This window comes from Sorghum bicolor, chromosome 7, assembly GCF_000003195.3.
Source record: "Sorghum bicolor cultivar BTx623 chromosome 7, Sorghum_bicolor_NCBIv3, whole genome shotgun sequence".
Taxonomy (NCBI): Eukaryota; Viridiplantae; Streptophyta; class Magnoliopsida; order Poales; family Poaceae; genus Sorghum; species Sorghum bicolor.
The window spans coordinates 6665815-6687300 of NC_012876.2; the positions used below are offsets into that span (position 1 = coordinate 6665815).

Below are 21486 nucleotides of genomic sequence, written 5' to 3' on the forward strand. Positions count from 1 at the left end.
GATCCAAAACACACCAAAACTCAAGATCCAAGAAAGAACGTGAGAGGAGGGGGAAAGAAAAAACGATCACAAAGAACACAAAACAACTAAAAAAACACCATGAACTCATATTCTTAAAGCTCAGAGGACATCAAGAGGTTAAGGCCACTCTTCCAACTTAGCAAGATTCACTGTTGTTTACGTAGACGGATGAAATATCTACAGACCTCTACAACAAAGCTAGAGAATAGGAAAACCTAAATGAGAAAATCGAAACTAGAGAGGTAAACTGAGTGGAGGCAGCCTCATTTATTTATATAGGCCTATATATTACACAACTCTTAGTGCTCCAAGATATTTTAGGTCGAAGCACCTAGCCTGAGGGTATTATGGTCTAACCCAATTTCTGTCGATTGGACGACCACGCTTCGTGCATAGATCAACTTCGCCTTGACACAACCTCTGTGATTCCACCACGTGTCGTCCCGTTCTTCCTCGGAACCTACATCCGGGTTTTGAGGTCCAAATCCGAAAACCATCCATTCGATGGTTTTGAGACCCAAACCACCAAACTGTCCATGAGTAGTGTACTCCATACGCGTTCTCCACCACTCGACGTGTGTCACCTCCGCCCTCGATCGCCCGGCCGCCAAGTCTTTCAAAGCCTCCACTCGACTTGTTCGACTGTCTTCTTGATTCGGTGAACACTATCACTCTCATATACACTTGCACTTGTTAATATCTCCAGATATCAGCCACCACGACTGATCACAAGGCCTCCTGATCCCTTGAGTCCAAGCCTCACGTTCGTCTTTTACCACTCCCGGTCCCACAGTTTAGAAAGATGTAAAGCTGCCTGTGTCGTGCATTTGTTCGTGGTAGATTCAATGACTTCCCAATCGTTCACTACCAAAATGGTGGAGTTCTCCTAGTGTTTTTAGTTAGTAATAAAACACTACCACTAGTCAAACACTAGGGAATCCTCACTAGAAGGCATTTACTAGGGAAAGTTTATACTAAATTTTAAATGCTAAAACACTAGGAGAACCCCACATTACTAGGAGAAATTGAAAAATCTAGTTGTGGTTGCAATGCTTGCTTGACCTGGGGCCAGCAAAGGTCAGCGCATAAACAACAGGCGAGGCCATGTCGGCACCACGGGGACACGGAGCCTGACCGTAATGTACCTAACCGTAAATCTCACCACAGAAACAGCCATCTCTACAGTAAATTTCTACAGTGCAGACCAGCTCTTAGAAAGTGGAGGCATGAAGCAACCACAATTGCGAGAGAGCTAGCAATATCTTGTATGGCCACATATAAGACATATATGATTTCAAATTAAGGTAGAACGTGCGTGCGTGTGCTACGATCTTAGGAGTAAATGTGTCGTCTGTTTTTGTGCTGCGTCTTGCAAAAAGTTATAATCACAAAAATAAAATGAGAAGAAAAAGAAAAAAATCCTTGCAGCAAAGGGAGTAAAATAAAATAAAATAAATAGTCCAAAGCAAGCAAGTGGAATGGAAAAAAGCTCCCACGAGTCGTGTGGAACTGTGGGGGGGACCAAAACTCAATTTGCTTGCGGCAGGAGGAACCAACAAAAACATATTTAGGCCAATAAGAGCATGAACTGAAAGTGAAGGAAGGAAGAGGGTGCGCCCTATATATAGCCGTCGGCCGTCGCCATCAGATAAGAGCAAGTATTATAGCAGGCTGTAAGTCAGCTAAATGTTGAGATGGAGAAGAGAGACGACTTACAGCCGGCTCAGAAACAAAAACCAAGAAAATCTATGAGACAGACAAGTGGGTCATATATTAATAGTGATGAGCTAACCATTATATGAGTAGGTTACAAGAAGACTGTAAAGAAATCTTACAGCCAGCAGCTGGCTATATTATAATACTTGCTCTAAGGCAACAAGTGGCACAACTTTTTAAGTGGATGTGTAACTTTGATCATCGCTGAGACATAACAGAAGGTTGTTGGTTTGCTTTCATGCGGCAGGTGCATATTAGCGGAACCAGCTTCTTTCCATGCGACATATTTTTTTTCCCTTTTCTTTACCACACAAATTACACCTACAGCTTTAGCTTTTTTTGTGTCCCGGCCGTTTAATTTTACATAAGGCCCACAGCTACAATATTATATATGTTTCTTTCCTTGAGCTTGCATGGACAAATCGAAAAAAAAATTCGGAGATAAGAGCTTTTATTTTCAGAAGAGGCGTCAGTTTCGTACATCACTGTAAACAACTTTAGGAGACAAAATATTTTTGGAGACATTCATAAAATATGTTCTCTAAAATGGATTTTAGTTGCAGACATCTTAAGCAGACCGTCTTTGTAAATAGTCATTTAAAGATACTGTCCATTTAAGATGTCCACCTTTGAAAGTTTATTTTTATAGATGAGCAACTTATTATATAGGTCGCTTGTAAAAAACTTTTAGAACAACATTTAACTCTAGCATAGCGTTGTCACCACCCTTAGACCCCCGTCCCACACTATCTCCTCTCTTTTTCTCTCCCTCAACCATTTCGGTAAACCTCCTTCTCCCTCAATCGCCATTGTCAACCCACCCACACCACTGGACAATGATCCCCCAAACCTACCTAGGCGTCTACGCCCCAGACCCACCCTACCTAATGGGCGCTGCGCTTCCCAATCTAGTGGGTTGCCCCTTCCACTCCCCACCATGGTGGGCATCATCTCACCATCAGTGTTGATCTCACGGTTTGCCTCTGGTACTTGGTAGATATGAGCTCCATCTCTTCATATCCGCAGAGGAGGGCAGGAGGCAACACTACTATAAAAATGATTAATGGAAACGGGAAAAAATGATTAAACGAGGCGGTTTTTGCAACCGCCTCGAAACAAAGGTCACGGTAAATGGCCTATTTTTCGAGATGGTTGTCTGCCCGCCACGGTTAATCGAATAAAAAAATAAAAAAAACCATGGACAGGCCCGCGAGCCCATCCACAGACCCGCTGAGCCCATCCATGCCCGCCGTTGCTCGCCGTCGGCGTCCTTCACCGGATCCGGCCTTGCCGCCACCGGATCTGGCCACCCCGACGCCAAATCCGGCCTCGGCCGCGCCGGCACCCGCCACTGGAGGAGCACGCCCGCCGCAAATGGAGGAGGGGGCCGCCGAGATCCTCGTCGACGCACATGGAGGAGGGGGCCTCGGGCTCCCTGTCGGTGCAGATGGAGGAGGTGGCGTCGAGCTCTCCATCGGCACAGATGAAGGAGGGGGGCGGGCTTCCTGTGCAGTACAAATGGAGGCTGGGGCCGTTGGCCTCCCCATCGAGGAGGAGGAAGAGGGGCGCGGGAAGGGAGCGGAGGGAGGAGTTGGGGCGCTGCGTGCGTGGCGGGGAGCAGCCGCTGCTGCTGCCGCTGCTCCAGGGTGAGCGGGCGTCGTCGCGGCTCGCAAGAGAGCGTTGGGTCAGTGGGAGAAGGACAGGGGGCGCACGTCGGGCCAGTGGGAGGAGGGGAGGGTGAGGGGAGGGGGCCGGTGCTGCTGGTAGGGAAGGGGCGGCAGGATTGGGAGGGAAGAGGATCAGGATGGGAGTGAGAGATGGGTCAAAGAAGGAAACCCTAGCTCCATATTTATATGATGACTGCTATCGGACCGATATGGGTTGTCTACTGGGCCACTATTTTAAGAGGCGGGCTTCATAATATGCCCGCCTCGGTTAATGGATTTACCGAGGCGGTTGCGTTATAATGTCCGTTTCGGTTAATAGGTATTAACCGAGGCGGTCATATTACATTGCCCGTCTTGGTTAATAAAATATAACCGTCTTGGTTAATCCGAGGTATTAATCGAGACAGTTGTAACTACTGTCCGACTCGAAAGAAAAAATAAAAATGCCTCGCAACAGATTTTTGTAGTGGTGCAACACCCTAGCCACTTCAGTGCGGGTGAGAATGTTGTCACCGTGGTTAGCTTCATGTATTGGCCCTGTCATTGCGCCACATCGATGCTATTCACCTCCTTCGGCCACTGCGCCAAGTAAGTACGTTCTATTAGTGTCTATAAAATAACTTATTCTACGGCCAGTTCGAGTTTCGATACTATAACATTATGATAAATATTATTTTTTCTCTCTCAAAAACTTATAGTAAATATCATCATGAGTTATATTATCACATGTATCATGAATATGTATCCACTTTATTATATATTTATAAAAATACACACACACACACATGACACATCATCATGTCCATGAAACATGATAGGAGTTGGAAAATATAGGTGAATCAATAATACAACAATCAAGCATCATAGTATAGCACGAACACAAGACAAGTGAGTCAGAGTCGATCACATCTGTTGTTTCTTGAGCGAGTAGAGCGCCTTGAAGATGCCCACCAGCACCCCGACGATGGACAGCACCGTCGCAATGGTCTTGGCGTTGTTGTAGAGGAAACTGTAGACGGCTATCCAAGCACGCCGCTTCTGCCTGTAGGCCTCAAGGTCCACGATGATCCGAAGGTAGGCCTGGCCATCTAGGTACAGAATCGGGGTGAGGCTCTTGAAGAACTCGAGCGTCTCCTCGTCGCCGAAGAAGCCGTGCACGATGTGCTTCACGCGCAGCTCGCGCACGTCGTTCTCCTGGTTCATCAGCAGCGACAGCACGGAGAGGTACGAGTTGACGGCGTACTCGTCCGTGGAGCTCGCCTCCGTGCACATCTCGAACGCCGCCATGTTGACGAGCCAGTTGGCGGCGAGGCTGTCCACGTACAGCGGCGGCAGGGACAGCGTGGCGAACAAGGGGCCCTTGATGAGGTTCATATCCGACAGCTTGGTCGTCTTCTCCCTGGCTCTCAGCTTGATGCCCATCTCGGCCAGCTCCGCCGCGCTGGTAGATATGGGCACAGCCTTGCCGGAGATGCCCTCCTCTCCATTCCTTCTTCTTCTTCTTCTGCCGCCGCCGCCGCCGCTGCCGCAGGCGCTGCCGACTTTGTAGAAGCGGATGAGGCAAAGGAGATGTGATGGGGTGTACCTTTCGTCAATGTCGACCAGAGACAGTGGTTCCTGTGAGTCCCGCCACACTCTGCCCTCGAGGCCCCATGACACCAGCAAGGCTATGATGTGTTTGGTCTGCAAGCCCTGCAGGCGCATGAAGAACTCCATCACCGGCCATGGGATCTGGTTCTCGAGCAGCATCATGTCCCTCATTATGCCCAGCAGGTGTGGCTGAATCATGCTTCTCAGCGGAGAAGCAGCAGCTGTCTCTTCAACTCCTTTACGCAGCATGGTGCCGATGAACTGCACCAGAAAGCATCCATCGACGAACATCATGGTAGTAAACGCATCGTCGTCGTGGGTAGCGATACCTGCGGCGTCGGCGTACCAGCCACGGACTTGGCGTGCGATGGGAACCATCTTCTGGTAGGCTGACTCCCGCGACTCGGCGGCGGCACCAGCAGCAGCTGCAGCCAGTCCCTGGAAGAAGAAGCCGACGGCCGTGCGCTTCACTTCCTCCATCGCCTGGAGCTTGCGGAGGCCATGGTAGTAGGGACCAAGAGCCACGGTCCTCGGGGCGATGTAGTCCTTGTCTGCAGCGATCCTTCGGAGGTTGGAAGGAAACCTGAGGATGGACTTGTTCAAGAACTGAATTCGAACTGCCATGCCATCCATGGTTGGTGCCCCATCCTGCTGCACTGTGTCCTCTTGGATGGCGTCATGGACCACCACCGCAGTTGGAGACAGACAGCGCCTGCAGCTGGCTGGGGTGATGGCGCCAGAGACGTCTGCCATTGATACGTGTTGGTGTTTAGATAGCTGAGTCGTTTCCGTTGTTGTTAAGGGATGACAGTGGTATACATATATATATATACACACACAGAGAGAGAATCACATTATTAGTAGCAGGTGCTCGCAAACGATTCTATTATAACCAACTGGAAAAAGGGAAAGCTAAACCCGGGGATCAAGGGTAAAGCAAAAGGAGATTAAGGTTTAAGGAGCTTGTTTCAACAAAACAATTGTACAATGACTAGGATACAAAGAGCTCATGATTACAATTCTCACTCTTTTTTTCTAATGATGACTATCATATTTTCGAAGAAAAATCCTATTGTGAGTCTCAGTATATTGATTGGATATTTGGAGCACCTTAGCCAGATACAAATGATCCAATCTTCTATCAATTCATACATAGTTGCTTGTAGTTCCAGAGGCATATGTTCACTCTTATATGGTCTTTCGGCAAGATTGGAACACCAAGGTGACAGTCCAATATTATGCCACATGCTGCTTCAATAAGAGTGTTGATGAGAGGATACAATGGCGGTTTGATTGAAGATAAGGATTATAACACCACATATTCTGAGATAGCGCTGCTATTCTTGGCTTTGATCAAAATGACTTGTGTCACCACTGGATACGTACATGACTAGGTGTTGTTACTCAAATTAAAATCAAGTTCAGGTATCCATTCCTCCTGACCGCACTAGAGGTTTTTTTGGGAAGGTTTAGGGCTGATACAGTTATACACAAATTACAGTGTTTTCAACAGGATGTTGAGGGCTAAACAGCCTCTCTATCTATGGCTCAGCGATGGATGATGAAATCAAAGTATATAACATATTAACATCCACTTGAGCTAGTTGTTGCCTTTTCTGACGGCGACGGCTAAGGTGGATCTTTTCCTTCCTGCTGTTCCGGCCCATGCTCTTATTGGCCCAAATATGTTTTGTTGGTTGCTGCTCCGGCAAGCAAATTGAGCTTTGGTCCCCCACAGTTCCACACGACTCGGCGGAGCTTTTCCTATTCCACTTGCCAGCTCTTAAAAAATATTTTCTTTTTCTAATTCTTTTATTTCTTTTTTCTTCTCATTCTATTTTGATTTTTAATAGATTTGAATTAGTTTGAAATACGGTCACATCAAGTTTAGCCTAGTGGTTAGAGCAACTCCAGCAGTAACTCCAAAAACAGAGCCCCTACTTTTTATCTGGATGCTCACCCCTACTTTTATTGGCCCAACAAATTTCTTCTACTCCAGCAATAGCCCCCAAACAAAGCTCCCAAAATCCACATCAGCAGCCAATGACATAGGGGACCCATGTGTCATTGGGCCAGACCTTTCTTCTCATCCTCTTCACACACAAGGCAGAGAGGCGAGGCGAGCATCGCGCTTGCGTGCGTGGGGTAGCGTGCCCACGCGGCGGAGGGAGGTATGGCCGGGCCGCTCCAGCGCGGCGGAGGGAGGCGAGGGAGGGGGCACCGGTGGAGGGAGGCGAGGAAGGCGGTGAGAAGGGAAGAGAGCAGGGCAGCCGGAGCGGAGGCGGGCGGCTTGCTGGAGGCCCTCACCGGAGCGGAGGTAGGCGGCTTGCTAGAGGCCCTCGCGCGGTGGATGGGAGGTGGAGGCCCTCGCCGGAGCGGAGACGAGCGGCTTGCTGGAGCGGAGGCCGACTCACAGTCGCGCGATGGAGGGGAGGTGGTGGCGCAGTTTCGTACCGCGCGGGGTGAAACAGGCGGATGGGGGCCGAGGGGGTGACCCAACAGGAATGGGGGCTGGTGGGAGGAATTTGTTGGGCCAACAAATTTGGGGTCTGTTGTAGGGGCTCTGCTGGAGTTGGATTTTTAACTTGGGCACCCATATTTAGCTATTGGGGCTTAAGTAGGGGCCCTGCTGGAGTTGCTAGCTCGGTAGCGCCACAATCCTGGTTTGGCTCATGTGGGAGCGAATATTATACGATTGAATTAACGACATTGCATTTTCAGTGGTAGGCGATATACTCGTCGACAGTGACACACCTGTGGTGACTTCAATAAACTTGAGGATTTGCCAGCTAAGTCTCCAAAGATACTCATAAGGGTTGGTTTGTGTGCGTGCGTTCAAGGTGAGTGACCGATTCGCCTATCGTAACCCCATCGGCCCAAAGGTCACAGTAAATGAAATCTTTTCCAAAGCGGTTTAAATGTCCACCTAAATTAATCAAATAAAAAATAAAAATAAGAAAACTCATGGACAAGCCCACCAAGCTCATCCACAGGTATTCGTCGTCGGGGCGCGTCCTCCACCGCTGACCAGGAGCTGGCCTCCCCACTAGCAAAACCAGCCTCCCCAATGTCGAATAAGGAGGAGAGTCGCTGCCTCACCCACGCCCGCCCTCGATTTGTTGCTGGAAGGTGGGCCCATCAGCGAGCTCATCGGATCCACGAGCCCCGAGGCCAGATCCAGATCTGGAGGTGGTGGAGGTCGCCAGATCTGGAGATGGAGGTGATGGAGGTGGTGGAGGTCGCCTAATCCGCCGCTGGGGAGGAGGGGCGGATCTAGCCCCATGCCAAGGGAAGAGAGGAGCGCCATCACACCATGGGAAAGGGAGGGGCACCATTGTGTCATGGGGAGGAAGAAGCCGTGTGACTATCTTGATAGGATCCATGGCCCAACTTTGGTTAGAGGTGAAACACTAAAACACTAATTGTCAAATAAAATAAAAATACTATAGTAGCTAAATCTTCTACAACTAAAAAGAACAAAAGTAAGACCGGCGCGTTACGTGCGATCCTACAACCCTGTGCTTAGGAGGTGGAAGGGTGTAAAAAGAAAAAAAGAATAAGCAATGATTTCTAATGCAAATGTACAAGAGAGAAAGAATATACTTCCTCCATACACATAAAAAAGTTTTTAGATAAGATTGGAGTCAAACATTGAGAATATGAATCATGAATAACTTTTAAGTTATTTACTTTGGAAATGTAAAAACTATATGAATAGATTATCTTAAAAAAATACTTTCATAATATATATATATATACCAGTTTTTGATAAATATTTTTTATAAAAAATAAAGAGTCAAAGTTAGGCTTTGGAGACTGTGTCATTGTCCTAAACGACTTTCTTTATGAGTATGGAGGGAGTATAAACTTGAAGGTGGAAGGGTGTAAAAAATTACAGAATAAGAAAGGATTCTTGATGTAAAATTGTAGCTTTGCTTAGGAGGTAGAAGGATGTAAAAATAAATAAAGAATAAGCAAGAATTCCTTATGTAAATGTATACGAGGAAAAGAATATATAAACATAAAGATGAAAGGGTGTAAAAAATTAAAAATAAGAAAGGATTTTTGATGTAAAATTGTAGCTCTTCTTTTCCCTGATCTTGCAAGTCCCTCACGCGTACCTAATGGAACGCCACCGGGAGAAAAATGGAAAGAATTGATTTCGGGGAGTCAGACACGTGAGTAAGAGCATCTCCAAGGGTTTTGCATTTGAGGTTTGCATTTGAGTAATTTGTTAAAAAGCTCCAAAAGAGGTATCCAACAGTTTTGCATTTGGAGTTTGCAATTTGGGCAACTTGGCAAATGAGAGAGCAAACTTGGCAAAAATGCCAAGCTGTGGACGACTTTGCAAATCCGATCGCGCGAGCAAAGTCACGCGCGAGGAAAGCGCGCGCGTCTGGAGACCTTCTATTTTTATCATTTGCCAAGTTCAAATGCCAATTCCCTTGGAGATGACCTATTTTTATCCTTTGCATTTTGTTATGGGAGTTTGCAAATAGCAACAAATGTCAAGTTAATTTGCCAAAGCCTTTGGAGATGCTCTACAACGAAAGGAGCCCCGATGCTCCTCAACAGTCAGCACAATGGGCATCGGTGAAACATGAAACCAACACAAACTCTGCGAATACAAAAATATATTATAATTTGGGTTTGATTAAATTAACTAGATAATTATGGCTATTCAATTTGGATTTGATTAAATCAACTAAATAATTATGGCTATCTAATTTGAATTTGATTAAATCAACTAAATAATTATGGCTATTTTTGTTTGGTTATTCTATTCTGAACAAAACTACTCCCTCAATCCCAAATTGTAAGTTATTCCAAAAATCTGGGAGAGTCAAAACATTTTCACGTTTGACCAAAATTATAGAGAAAAATACTAAGATTTGTAACGTAACATGAGTATACTATAAAAATATAATTAAGAAAAAAATCTAATGATACTTAGTTAGTATCATAATAATAACTATTTTATCATATAAATTTGGTCAAACTTATAAAAGTTTGACTCTCCAAGATTCTTGGAATGATTTATAATTTGGGATGGAGGGAGTAAATGATATGATTAGCGCTTAAAAAACTAAACTGAGTACAAAGTACTTTTTATAAAAAAAAGTAGAACAAAGACAATAGACCTTTAGAGCTATATATCATTTCAATATAGTAGAGTTTGTATAAGTCTGCGACTCCACGCTCTCTGTAACTAAGTTAATTTTATATTTTTTTTAGATTAAATGTAAGTTTACTATTGCTATTTAGTTTTTATAGTATTATTATCTTATTATGTAATCTATATATTTTGAGTATAAAATATTAGTTATCTCGTAGTGGTTATACTACCTACCTTGTTTAGATGCGAAAAGATTTTGGATCTCGCTACTGTAGCACTTTCGTTTGTTTGTGACAAATATTGTCCAATCATGGACTAACTAGGATCAAAAGATTCGTCTCGTGATTTACAGTTAAATTGTGCAATTAGTTTTTATTTTTGTCTATATTTAATACTTCATGCATGTGTTGAAAGATTCGATGTGATAGAAAATCTTGAAAACTTTTTGGTTTTTGAGGTGAAGCCTAATGTAAAATTTTTTGAAACTGAACAAGTCCACGGTAACAAAAAGGAAAAAAAGGGCAGTACTAGGCAGTGACTTCAGCTCCAGGGACCAGGGTGCAGGATCGAACCAATGGATATGGAAAGGGGCCGACAGCACCCGTCAATCAAAAGCATCAAATCAACACAGCCGTTTTCATACCTTTATGATTCATATTTGACTGTTATGATTCATATTTAATCATTCGCTTTATTTAAATTTTTTATATAAATAATAAAATAAATAAATTATTATAAAAAGATATCTAACAATAAAATAAGTCATAAAAATAAATAATGTTTATTAAATTTTTTTGAATAAAACAAATGATCAAACATAAGTCATAGAAATCAAATAAATATAATTATTTATGGAAGAGAGAGTATATTTGTACTACCTACTCTCTTAAAAAATACTACAACAACAACAACAACAACAACAACAACAACAACAACAACAATAATAATAATAATAATAATAATAATAATAATAATAATAATAATAATAATAATAATAATAATGAATCTAATAATATATATTTAGTACAATAAATATTATATTTTACTCTTTTATTTGAATTTGATCAAACATATTATACTTTATTAGAATAATATCTACAAGTACTACATTTTTTTCCAACGAATCACTGCCAAACCGATCTCTCAGAGTTGCAGCCTACTTGTGGTCTGAAACGAAGGTGAAGTTTGTCAGAGCGCTTTGTGTGTTGGGTTTCAGCTTTTTTTTTTTTTTTTATTTAGAATCGTGTGTTGGGTTTCAACTGCACGCAGCACGGCATGAGTAACAGGCATTGTAGTAACAAGTGATTGGCAAACACAACATTAGGGCCTGCAAAATGAAAATTATTAGGACATGTATTATAGTATTTTTGTTTTATTTGATAACTAGTGTTCAATTATAAATTAATTAGATTCTAAATATTCGTCTCGTAAATTATTCTCTAGTACTTCATACATGTGTGTAAATATTTATGTGATGAGTGATAAAAAAACTTAAACCAAACAAGACCTTAATTATTTTAAAATGATAAAATACAAAATGCTAAAATCTTTAAGGTTGTCTCTGGTTCCATCCAAAATACATTCAAGAACTGAGAACCGATTATTCGCCACGAGCTCCCACGTTGATCAGGGAGACCCCGAGCAAGAGCAGCGCGAACATGGCAATGCAGAGCACGGGCTCTGTCTCGCCGGAGACCACCGTGACGGCACAGGAAGCCATGACGAGCCCCACGGCGGCGGCGGTGTTACGGCGGATCACGAACGCTCCGAGAGCACGTGCACCGCCGAACGCCGCAGGGACATCGGTCATGCTGACACCGACGGCGACCAGGTTTGCACCGGCGAGAACCCCCGTGAAGCAGAGGAGGAGCAAGCCGAAGCCGCCGGCGCCGGAGTGGATCATTATGCCCGCGCTGACAGAAAGCAGCATGACGGTGAAGCCGATGGACATGGCCCTGCTTCCCGGATTGCTCATCGGCGACGGCGTGGCACCGTAGTGAGTGGTGTAGCCCTCTGTTAATTGGAAGAGTAAGAAGCCAACAAAAAACAAGATCCGAGGAGCAAATTCTCAGCCAAAAACAAAATGGCATGTACGCCGTAGAGGACGCGTAGGGCCGGCGCGGCGAGTGAGCGAGCGCGTGTCTCAACGAGGAAGAAACCTGTGGTGTTGCCTTGACGGAGAACGGAGGGGCGAATTTTTTCATGTCACATCGCTCAAACGAACAAGGCAGGATGAATCAAGCATAAGGATGGGTGGCTCTCCAAATAGGTACTTGCGGTGGTTCTTTTTAGTGTAATTTTATGAACTGAATAGACAATTTTTTTTATTTTTTTTTTATTTAGTAAAACTAGAGAAGAAGCACCGTCCACGTCCTTAATCGCATCAGTGCATCGGAGACTGATGATTCACCACGAGCTCCGATGTTGACGAGGGAGACTCCAAGCAGGAGCAGAACGAACATGGCAAAACAGAGCACGGGGCCTGGCTCGCCGGAGACCACCGTGGAGGTACAGGAAGCCATGACGACGAGCCCCACGGCGGCGGTGTTGCGGCCCACGAGCGCCGCGAGTGCACATATGCACCGCCGAACACTCGAACAGATGATGATCCAGACAGGGACATTTGCAGAGCAGGCGGAACTTGAAAAGAAAAAAGGGCACCAACAATCTACGCAAACGATTGGTTTTGGTCGTCAGCCCATGTCTGTTTGTTTTTTATTATTAGAGCCAGTTTGGTGATTGGATCGATTATTCAACCATCAACGTTGCCAGGTAGCCTGGCAGCTTAGTAGACAAACCAGGGGGATAACTTTGCACCTTGTTTTGTCTGAGCCTATGTATTGAATTTACTGGTAATTCAATAATATTTTTTTCTATACTTTCAGCCAAGCGATGTATGATGTACCACACCCTAATGATGGAGAAGATTCGTTAATGTATATATTTTATGAATGTATTTTTAAAGTTCATATGTTTTTTATATTTTTAAACTCAATAACTTAAAAGTTATTCATAAATTATATTTCCAATGTTTAACCCAAACTTTATTAAAAACGACTTTGGAGGGAGTATCAATTGAAAAGTAAACAAGCAGCAAAGGTTTTATAGCAGAATGATAATACAAAGACGTATATTCTTCGTTGACTGGTACATTTTGGCACGACAAATTCGACCAAACCTGACGCCGAGACACTGAACAAGCGACTCCAGATCCAGAACACCTACAGAGCACACATGCCGGATTATTCCCTTGTAAATCTAAGCGCAGCTTGTAATCAGATAATCATATAGTACTCCATCATTCTTGGCTGCTTCAGCCTAGACGGAGCACGTGCAGGATAACCAGAAACAGACCGCCCAAGAGCAGCACGAAGAGGTGAAAGGCAACCGCCGGCGAGCCCGGGCCGGCGGCGAGCCCATTGACAGCCACGGAGGAGGCGCCGATTCCGAGCAACGGAAGGAGACGACGACGCAGGTGTTGAGCCACCATGCCGCGGTTGTCGTACAGTACTGCGCCGAGGTCGTCGGCAAGCGCCACGTAACCGTCGTACCCTGCGCCGAGGTTGGGGTCGCGGAGCCGGAGCATGCCAGCGATTCCGCCGGCGCGCCCAGTGCCCGGCACCGGCAGTGTCTGCTGCCCGTGGCCGAAGTTGCCTGAGCCGTCCAACACCACGCCGACGCCGTCGGGGAGCGGGGCAATAAGCACCTCGCCGCCGCCGCCGCCGCCTGGGAGCTGGCCGACAAAGGCCTCGCCATGTCCGGCGCCGTAGCCGTTGGGGAGCAGGTCGACAAGCACCTGGTCATGTCCGGCACCCGGCGGACTGGGCTGCAGTGTAGAGTACCCGTAGTCGTGGAGCACCGGCACGACTCCGTCGGGGAGATGCAGGCCCGGAACCTGAAGCGCCACATGGATGGAGCCTCGCTGCCGCCATAACTCGCCGATGTTGGCGTACGCCACGGCGTGTCCTGGTCCGTGGTGGAGGTGGAACAGCACGGCAACAGGGACCTCGTCGAAGGCGCCGCTGCCGATGTTGGCCTCGCTTCCCTGGACAGCGCCAGCCATGCTGAGCTCGGTGGTGGACGTGGACCCCGCCGTCGTCGGCCTCGCCGCTTCGCCTCCGTGGTCCATGTTCCCTCCCGGCCGGCTCAGGCTCCGTCTACGACAACGCCCAACGCTCGAGCGAGTGGTTGGCTTCGCCTCGGCCTTGCTTTGCCTGCGCTGGGCGCTTATACTACTTATACTAGCAAAGCTCAGCAGGCCAGAGACAGGGGAGGGAGGGAGGGGATTAGGCCTGGAATGGGAAGGCAACGACCGGGCGTGGCGCCGAGCCCGGCACGAATTATTGGATCTTCGTCTTCTAGACGCTTGCGGCCGTGATGGTGATCGATCGATGATGGGTCCGCCCCGGTCGCGATGAGAGGCCGATCCGATCCGATCCCATCCGTCGTCCGTCCTACTGGAACTGGAATCGCAAGCGCCAAACCCCCCCGTTCAGGAATCAGGACGACGACACGCCCGTCGCCCGACCTCGACGAGTGAACTTCCTTGCTGTTTACGTTTACGCCGCGGTCGTCCTTGTCGACATGTCTCAACTCACTCACCTGCTAACGTGTGCCGTTCAGGCACAGGCAGCCACCGCAACCGGCCCCCACCGGCCGGTGGCGCAACCGCATGCCGGCCGCGGACTCGACACGATCTAAGCCGGAAGAAGCCACTATTTTTTTGGCTCATTCATGCCCAAAGCTCTGTGAGAGCATGTTTTAGGGGCTTCGTTGGTAGAGCCATTCTATTTTAGTGCCCAGCGCCACTGCGCGCCAATCCAAAATTCACAGGAAACCGACGACTTTGGCGCCACTGCGCGCTAGTCTCTCCTCATGCTCCTACAAGTACTAGGGATGCTTTTTCGTGGAGCCCGTACATACTAGTAGACAGTTATTTTGAGATTGAGAAAGTATATTGTGCAGTATAGACAGGAATGACGGTGTTTTATGTTGGCCGGTGTAGAGAGTACTAATGCTTGGCCCAACAGACACCGCAAGTTCACATAATTTTTACAATTTGATTTTTTTTTCCTGAAATAAATTTATATTTGGCATCTTAAATGATCTAAACTGATCTTTGAATCCTAGCACTACAAGAATCCTGTTAATCCATGACGAAAAATTTCTGTCACGGATCACCAAAAAACCGTCATAATGCAATATCTGTGATGGTTTTATATATCGTCATGGATTAACCTCTGTGACGATTTTTACAAAACCATCACGGATTAACCCAATCTGTGACGATATTAAACCGTCACAGTTGAGCCCAAAGCCTAGTTAGCCCAGCTCAAGCCCAATACCTATGACAGTTTAAAATCGTCACGGATGAATTGTCACATCATCAACACTGCTTATGTGAACAATGACATGAATGCTTGCATCACCAACTAGCTCATCTATTTTTTGTTGTTGTAAAAAATCCCGACATTTATTAAATGACAAATACGGTAACATTTATTTATAGCATTCTCAATTATAGAATTACAACCATTTGGTCAAATATGTTTATATATAAAATATTTACACATTGATGATGAAGCAATTTACAAACAACACTAATTCATACAGCCAACATTATCTATCCACCATGCAGCAATAAGCAAATAAGCAAATGCAGCCATCTCGTTGGAATGATCTCCCTTGTCAAGCACTTCTCCAATATTGTTTATCCATCAATTCTCATCTGCACTAAACCATGAAAAAGAAACGTTCAAACAAATGGTGATTCAGAGAACTTAATAGATAGCTAGCACTGCAATGGCAAGATAATATAACACTACTGCTTGGTGATTCACAACAGCAAACTAGCATGTATCAATCCAATCTAGGATAGAAAAATCAATTCATACTTGTCACCCTCACAAAGCAAATGACCTTTTAATCTGAATTACTACCAGCAAAGTAATAGATTGGCTTTCAGTTTCAGTTCAGAAAATTTCACTTGTAGTTTATAGCAAAGAAATACGTGTCATTTCTTCTAACATGAACCATCAAAATACATATACCTGGAACAATCATTCAATAATCAATTAAGTAAATCAATGATATTTATGTTCAATTGAATAGATAAATTATGCAAAATGCAGAACTTGGTGTAATACAATAACATTTTAGATGGCCTGTTCCATTCCTAACACTTTTACATGTATGGTTGTTCTAGAAAATTATAGCCTTCAACTCTGACATAATATATAGTGCCGTCTGTCATGGTAGTGAAAACATGAAGTGATGAAATACTTGATAGTAGCTATAGTAGGTTTTGGTTCATTGTTAGCCATCTAATGTGATATAAGTCATCCAGCTCTTCGTATATATTCATAGTCATATAACCCAAATACATATAAAAATAGAGCAAGGCAATATCACTTAATTAGCATAGGATACTTACCACAGCTTCACATGTAGTAAACTGTAGCGCCTGAACCATAATTCCTAAACAAAGATGAAGACTGCTACAACTAAGGAAAAACAAGACTACTGATAGCTAACTACAGTAGTAATAGTAGCACTATTATTATTATTATTATTATTAGTAGTAGTAGTAGGAAAAACAAGACTGTTATTGCTACTAAATTACTGATCATGTCAATACACTTACACACAACTGCTACTACCAAACTAGGAAGAAACATAACTAATTAGATAATCTAAACAACTATATAAAAAATAATGAGAGCTAGAAAATAACACAGATAGCTAAGTTAATTGATTACAGCTATATAAAAGATAATGAGACCCTACCTACTTACCTTGTCGAAGTCCTGCTACTGCTATGTGAAAACTAGGGAAGGCTAAGTTAATTGCTTATTGCTGCTAATGGACTGAATAGGAACAACAAGAAGCTTACCTTGTCTTCGTGCTGCTGCCACCATCTGAATAATGTGCAGAACCAAAATCACTCTCATAGAGATAAGTGCAGTGAGCAGTGTAGTAAGGAACATATATAATATGAGATGACATACTCTTTTTCAAATCCAACTCTAGTGCAAATAATGTCCTTTTTTCAATAGTCTGCAGTAGTGCCCAGTTGTGAGTTTTTGACTAGAATGGTCAAGATTTTTTCTATCTGCAATATGGTCCAACAAAAGAATAAACTCGCTTTGGAATGAAAAATTGGATTAAAAAATGGATCATTGTGGGTGGCCTTAGGGCCTTATAGAGTAGCAGATTCTGCATTGTGCGTGGCTTTCAGGCAATGAGGTAATCAATCAGGCGGAAGTTAGCTCCCAAAAAGCAATGAAAAAACAATGGATGTACATTCATGACCTAGTTATTAAATTAATCTTGAATGGTGGATCAGTGATATCAGGAACCTGGACCAGACACCAGATGCAGTGAGTCACCGGGGTTTCTGTATACAAAGCAGGGTGACAGGATGACAAACTAGATCCAGTAGTTGGCTATTGATCTGTTGTGCATTAAAATAGAATTGCTTAGAACAAATCATACTCACAACGATTGTCACATCTGCATGTCGGGGCCAGGGAGTCTCGGTTGGCCATTGAGGACGGAAGGGGCTACCGCCATGTCAACTGGTGTCACGTACGGATGGATCTACTAGGCGAAGGACCTGGCGGGGGACATGGGAGTGGCCGCGCCACCGCCGGGGGCCACCTTGCGTGCGACATGGACGCGCCACAACAGGGTCCGCCATGCCCGCGGGCATGGCTGTAGGGAGGGTCGCACTGCCATTGAGAGCTGCCTTGCGCGCACAGATGGAGGGTGCCGTTGTCATGCGAGCCGCCGTCGGCATCTTTGGTATGTGGACACGGGGTGGGATGGGGGTTGTACCCGTGGTGTAGCTGGGACGTGTTTGGAGCGACGGATGGTGAGGAGGGACCGAGTGAGGCAGGGGTGGGTACAATTAGGGTTTGGGGCTCATTTATATATGAAAGCAGGTATTGGGTTCTGGGTTGGATATCCAGCACCATACATTTCTATTTAGTGATGTTTTGTAAAATTGTCACCAAAAATCCGTCATGGATTAACAGATTTGTTGTAGTGTAGGGGTTAGCGATAGAACTCATGGCTCTAAGGTAATATATATCGGCGTCACAAATCTTAACTCTAACTCTAAGGTGTCGGGCCACGCACAACTCACTCTGGGCACAAAAACCGAGAACCGAGGCCTTGTTTAGTTCACCCCAAAAACCAAAATCTTTTCAAGATTCCCCGTCACATCGAATCTTAGATCACATGCATGAAGCATTAAATATAGACGAAAATAAAATCTAATTACACAGTTTGCTTGTAATTCACGAGATGAATCTTTTAAGCCTAGTTAGTCCATGATTGGATAATATTTGTCAAATAAAAACGAAAATGCTACGGTACCAAAATCTGAAATCTTTTCGGAACTAAACAAGGCCCAAACCGAAATTATCTGAAACCGAAACAAAAAAAATACCAAAACCGAAGAAATCACTTCCTTTTTGGTTCCTATTTCTTAGGTACCAAAATTACCGAAGTAAATTCAGGTTCTGTACCTTGGTAAACCGATGTACCGAGCGTGTACCGAAACTTAGTACTAAGTATGGTTGTGTGGATCTTTTGTGAACAACTATATTATGTATTTGTGGTTATCTACTCCTATAGTCTTGTGGATTTTTATAAGTATGATTTTAGTACTCTTATTCTACATGGGATCATATTTTTTTGTCAAAATTGCCTATAAAACCTGATGTTACATGTTGTTGAAATCTGTTTAGTAATTTCAATAAATATCGGAACCGAACCGAATTTATCGATACTGAATTTTGTCGGTACCGAGTTTTCCTAGGAACTGAATGGTACCTATTTTCTTACGAATCGAAATTTGTATGGGTACCGAAGTATCGAACCGATCGGTTCGGTAATATCGAACGCCTAGTCTAACGCACAACAGGGGCATTCTAGGTGGCACTGATGTGGCTGGTACCTCTAAGCCACAGATCTTGGTGCCGACCTTGGAGCCAAGATCTATGGCTCCAACATTAGAGCCATGGATCTTGGCGCCGAGCAGTTGGATTCACAAACCACGGCCTCGGAGCCAAGATCTGTGGCTCCAACATTGGAGCCATGGATCTTGGCGCCGAGCAGTTGGACTCACGAACCACGGCCTCGGAGCCAAGATCTGTGGGTGCGACCTCGGAGTCAAGATCTGTGGCTTTGAGGTACCAGCCATGTCATTGTCACTATCACCTAGAATGCCTTGCTGCGTGTAGCCAGGTACCTTAAAGCTAAAATTTATGGTGCTGAGATGTGTTACCTCGGAGCCATGAGCTTTGACGCCGATCCATAAAGTCTAAAGTCTAAAGATCAGTTTATATGTCACTTAAGGAACTAAATGTAAATTTGTTTTAAAAAAGGATCAAATTGTAAAAAAACTAGATTGAGTTCACGCGTAGGTGCCGCACCTACGGGTCGACGTCGATCGCCGCATTTGGGTGGGGACGATGCGAACGTGACCGACTCGATGGCCGCCCTGGCTTGGGAGTTGGGACGGTCCTGGTTACCAAGCTACCAGACAACGATGATAGTTGCTGGATCCAGAAAACTGTGGCTTTAATAATAAAACAAACAAACAAACAAACCAACAAACAAACAAACATGGGATAACGTCCTAGGCTCCTAGCTAACGACCACAACAAATCGTTCTTGTACAGCGTAGACGGAGATTGATGCCCCCGCCCCGATCCCAAGTTAGGCAGTTGTCACAATTCTCTCGTCGATCTCCGGTCTCCAACTCGTCAAGTCAGGCAACACCACATCCCGGCCTGGTGGTGTGTGCTGGACTTGTTGGCCCATCAAGGAAGCATAGGAGATGTAACAACTTTACATATATACTACATCCGTTCTAAAATTACAAGCTATTCTAAGAATCTTAGAGAGTTAAAACATTTTCAAATTTGACTAAAAATATATAGAGAAATATAAAGATTATGTCATAAAATAAGTACACTATGAAAATATAACTAACAAAGAATCTAATGATACTTAGTTGGTACAAAAAAATGTTATTATTTTGCTATATAAATTTGGTCAAATTTTGAAAACTTTGACTCTCCAAGATTCTTGGAATGACTTATAATTTGGGACTGAGGGAGTATATACTTGTTTAGTTCACACAAAAACTAATTTTTTTTTTCAAAATTCCTTATCATATCGAATCTTACGGCATATACATTGAGTATTAAATATAGACGAAAATAAAAACTAATTGTACAGTTTAACTGTAAAATCATGAGATAAATCTTTTAAGCATAGTTAGTATATGATTAGATAATGTTTATGAAATAAAAACGAAAATACTACAGTACTAAAATCAAAAAAAATCTCAGAACTAAACAAGGCCAGAAGCAAGGGAAACAGGTGGTGTCAGAATTAGAAGAACGGCGGGCTACGACTCGGTCAGTTTGATTTACAAGTTGTTCCCTTGTGTCATCGTAATAGCATCACGTCGGTGCCACTTTCCCGGCACCAAAGTCGCCACCGGTCGCTCTCGTCTGCGCTCTACTACTCCCCGGCTGACCATGTTTGGCCGTCTCGTTTCTGTCTCTCGCACACCGCCTTATATATGTACAGTCATCTCCTCATCGGCACCGCCCGGCCCCGCTGCAAGTGCAACGGCGCCTCTTCCTCTCATCCCCGTTCCCTCCGATCCACGCCCCATCTCCTTCCGTTCCGTTCCGGTATGCATACCAATTTGTATTCACCTCAAAATTTGTCCCACGGATTATTTCTGTCAAAAGATGGGATTTTGTAGTGTGCCGGTCGACGGTCCACCAGACGGTTGTACTAGTACACTACTACTCTAGAGCGTCCGAACTGTCCTTCAGTTCTTGCAGATTCTTCGTTCCGTGATTCTGCACTTCCATTTTTCGGTCACGTGATGATCGCGTGACATCATCCTTGTTTCCGTGATTCTTGAAAATTGTTTCTTGTTGTTGTCTTGTTGCTCTTCCAATTAATTAGCAGAGGACCACGTACGGTGCCACGCCGTCGCCGATGAGCAATCCGGGAAGCAGGGCCATGTGCACCGGCTTCACCGTCATGCTGCTTTCTGTCAGCGCGGGCATAATAATCCACTCCGGCGCCGGCGGCTTCGGCTTGCTCCTCCTCTGCTTCACGGGGGTCCTGGTCGCCGTCGGTGTCAGCATGACCGATGTCCCTGCGGCGTTCGGCGGTGCACATGCTCTCGGAGCGAACACCGCCGCCGCCGTGGGGCTCGTCATGGCTTCCTGTGCCGTCACGGTGGTCTCCGGCGAGACAGAGCCCGTGCTCTGCATTGCAATGTTCACGCTGCTCTTGCTCGGGGTCTCCCTGATCAACGTGGGAGCTCGTGCTGAATAA

The 21486-nt window shown here is 45.0% G+C and overlaps 4 protein-coding genes and 1 long non-coding RNA gene across 5 annotated transcripts; 1 reads left to right on the top strand and 4 right to left on the bottom strand.

Annotated features, from left to right (window-relative positions):
• LOC8084997 lies at window positions 4308-5747 on the bottom strand. The gene has a single exon (XM_002445114.1). The coding sequence runs from the start codon at window positions 5745-5747 to the stop codon at window positions 4308-4310; it is 1440 nt and encodes a 479-aa protein (XP_002445159.1).
• On the bottom strand, window positions 11711-12697 carry LOC110437200. Its single transcript, XM_021465552.1, has 2 exons — window positions 12270-12697; window positions 11711-12123 (listed from the first exon to the last, which is right to left on the bottom strand). The coding sequence occupies exon 2, from the start codon at window positions 12083-12085 to the stop codon at window positions 11711-11713; it is 375 nt and encodes a 124-aa protein (XP_021321227.1). The 5' UTR covers window positions 12086-12123; window positions 12270-12697.
• LOC110437127 lies at window positions 13186-14387 on the bottom strand. The gene is made up of 2 exons (XM_021465417.1): window positions 13465-14387; window positions 13186-13331 (listed from the first exon to the last, which is right to left on the bottom strand). The coding sequence occupies exons 1-2, from the start codon at window positions 14237-14239 to the stop codon at window positions 13213-13215; spliced, it is 894 nt and encodes a 297-aa protein (XP_021321092.1). The 5' UTR covers window positions 14240-14387; the 3' UTR covers window positions 13186-13212.
• On the bottom strand, window positions 15660-17983 carry LOC110437348. The gene is made up of 5 exons (XR_002455435.1): window positions 17609-17983; window positions 17118-17506; window positions 17003-17027; window positions 16544-16587; window positions 15660-15843 (listed from the first exon to the last, which is right to left on the bottom strand). It is a non-coding gene; the product is annotated as an uncharacterized LOC110437348 (long non-coding RNA).
• LOC110437201 lies at window positions 19213-21486 on the top strand. Its single transcript, XM_021465553.1, has 2 exons — window positions 19213-19269; window positions 21112-21486. The coding sequence occupies exons 1-2, from the start codon at window positions 19213-19215 to the stop codon at window positions 21484-21486; spliced, it is 432 nt and encodes a 143-aa protein (XP_021321228.1).

Coding starts and splice junctions, on each gene's coding strand:
- LOC8084997 (XM_002445114.1), bottom strand. CDS start 5,747: ATGGCAGACGTCTCTGGCGCCATCACCCCAGCCAGCTGCAGGCGCTGT.
- LOC110437200 (XM_021465552.1), bottom strand. CDS start 12,085: ATGAGCAATCCGGGAAGCAGGGCCATGTCCATCGGCTTCACCGTCATG.
- LOC110437127 (XM_021465417.1), bottom strand. CDS start 14,239: ATGGACCACGGAGGCGAAGCGGCGAGGCCGACGACGGCGGGGTCCACG. Junction 13,332..13,464: donor CTTCGTGCTGCTCTTGGGCG/GTCTGTTTCTGG, acceptor TGTGCTCTGTAG/GTGTTCTGGATCTGGAGTCG.
- LOC110437201 (XM_021465553.1), top strand. CDS start 19,213: ATGGATCTTGGCGCCGAGCAGTTGGACTCACGAACCACGGCCTCGGAG. Junction 19,270..21,111: donor CGGCCTCGGAGCCAAGATCT/GTGGGTGCGACC, acceptor ATTAATTAGCAG/AGGACCACGTACGGTGCCAC.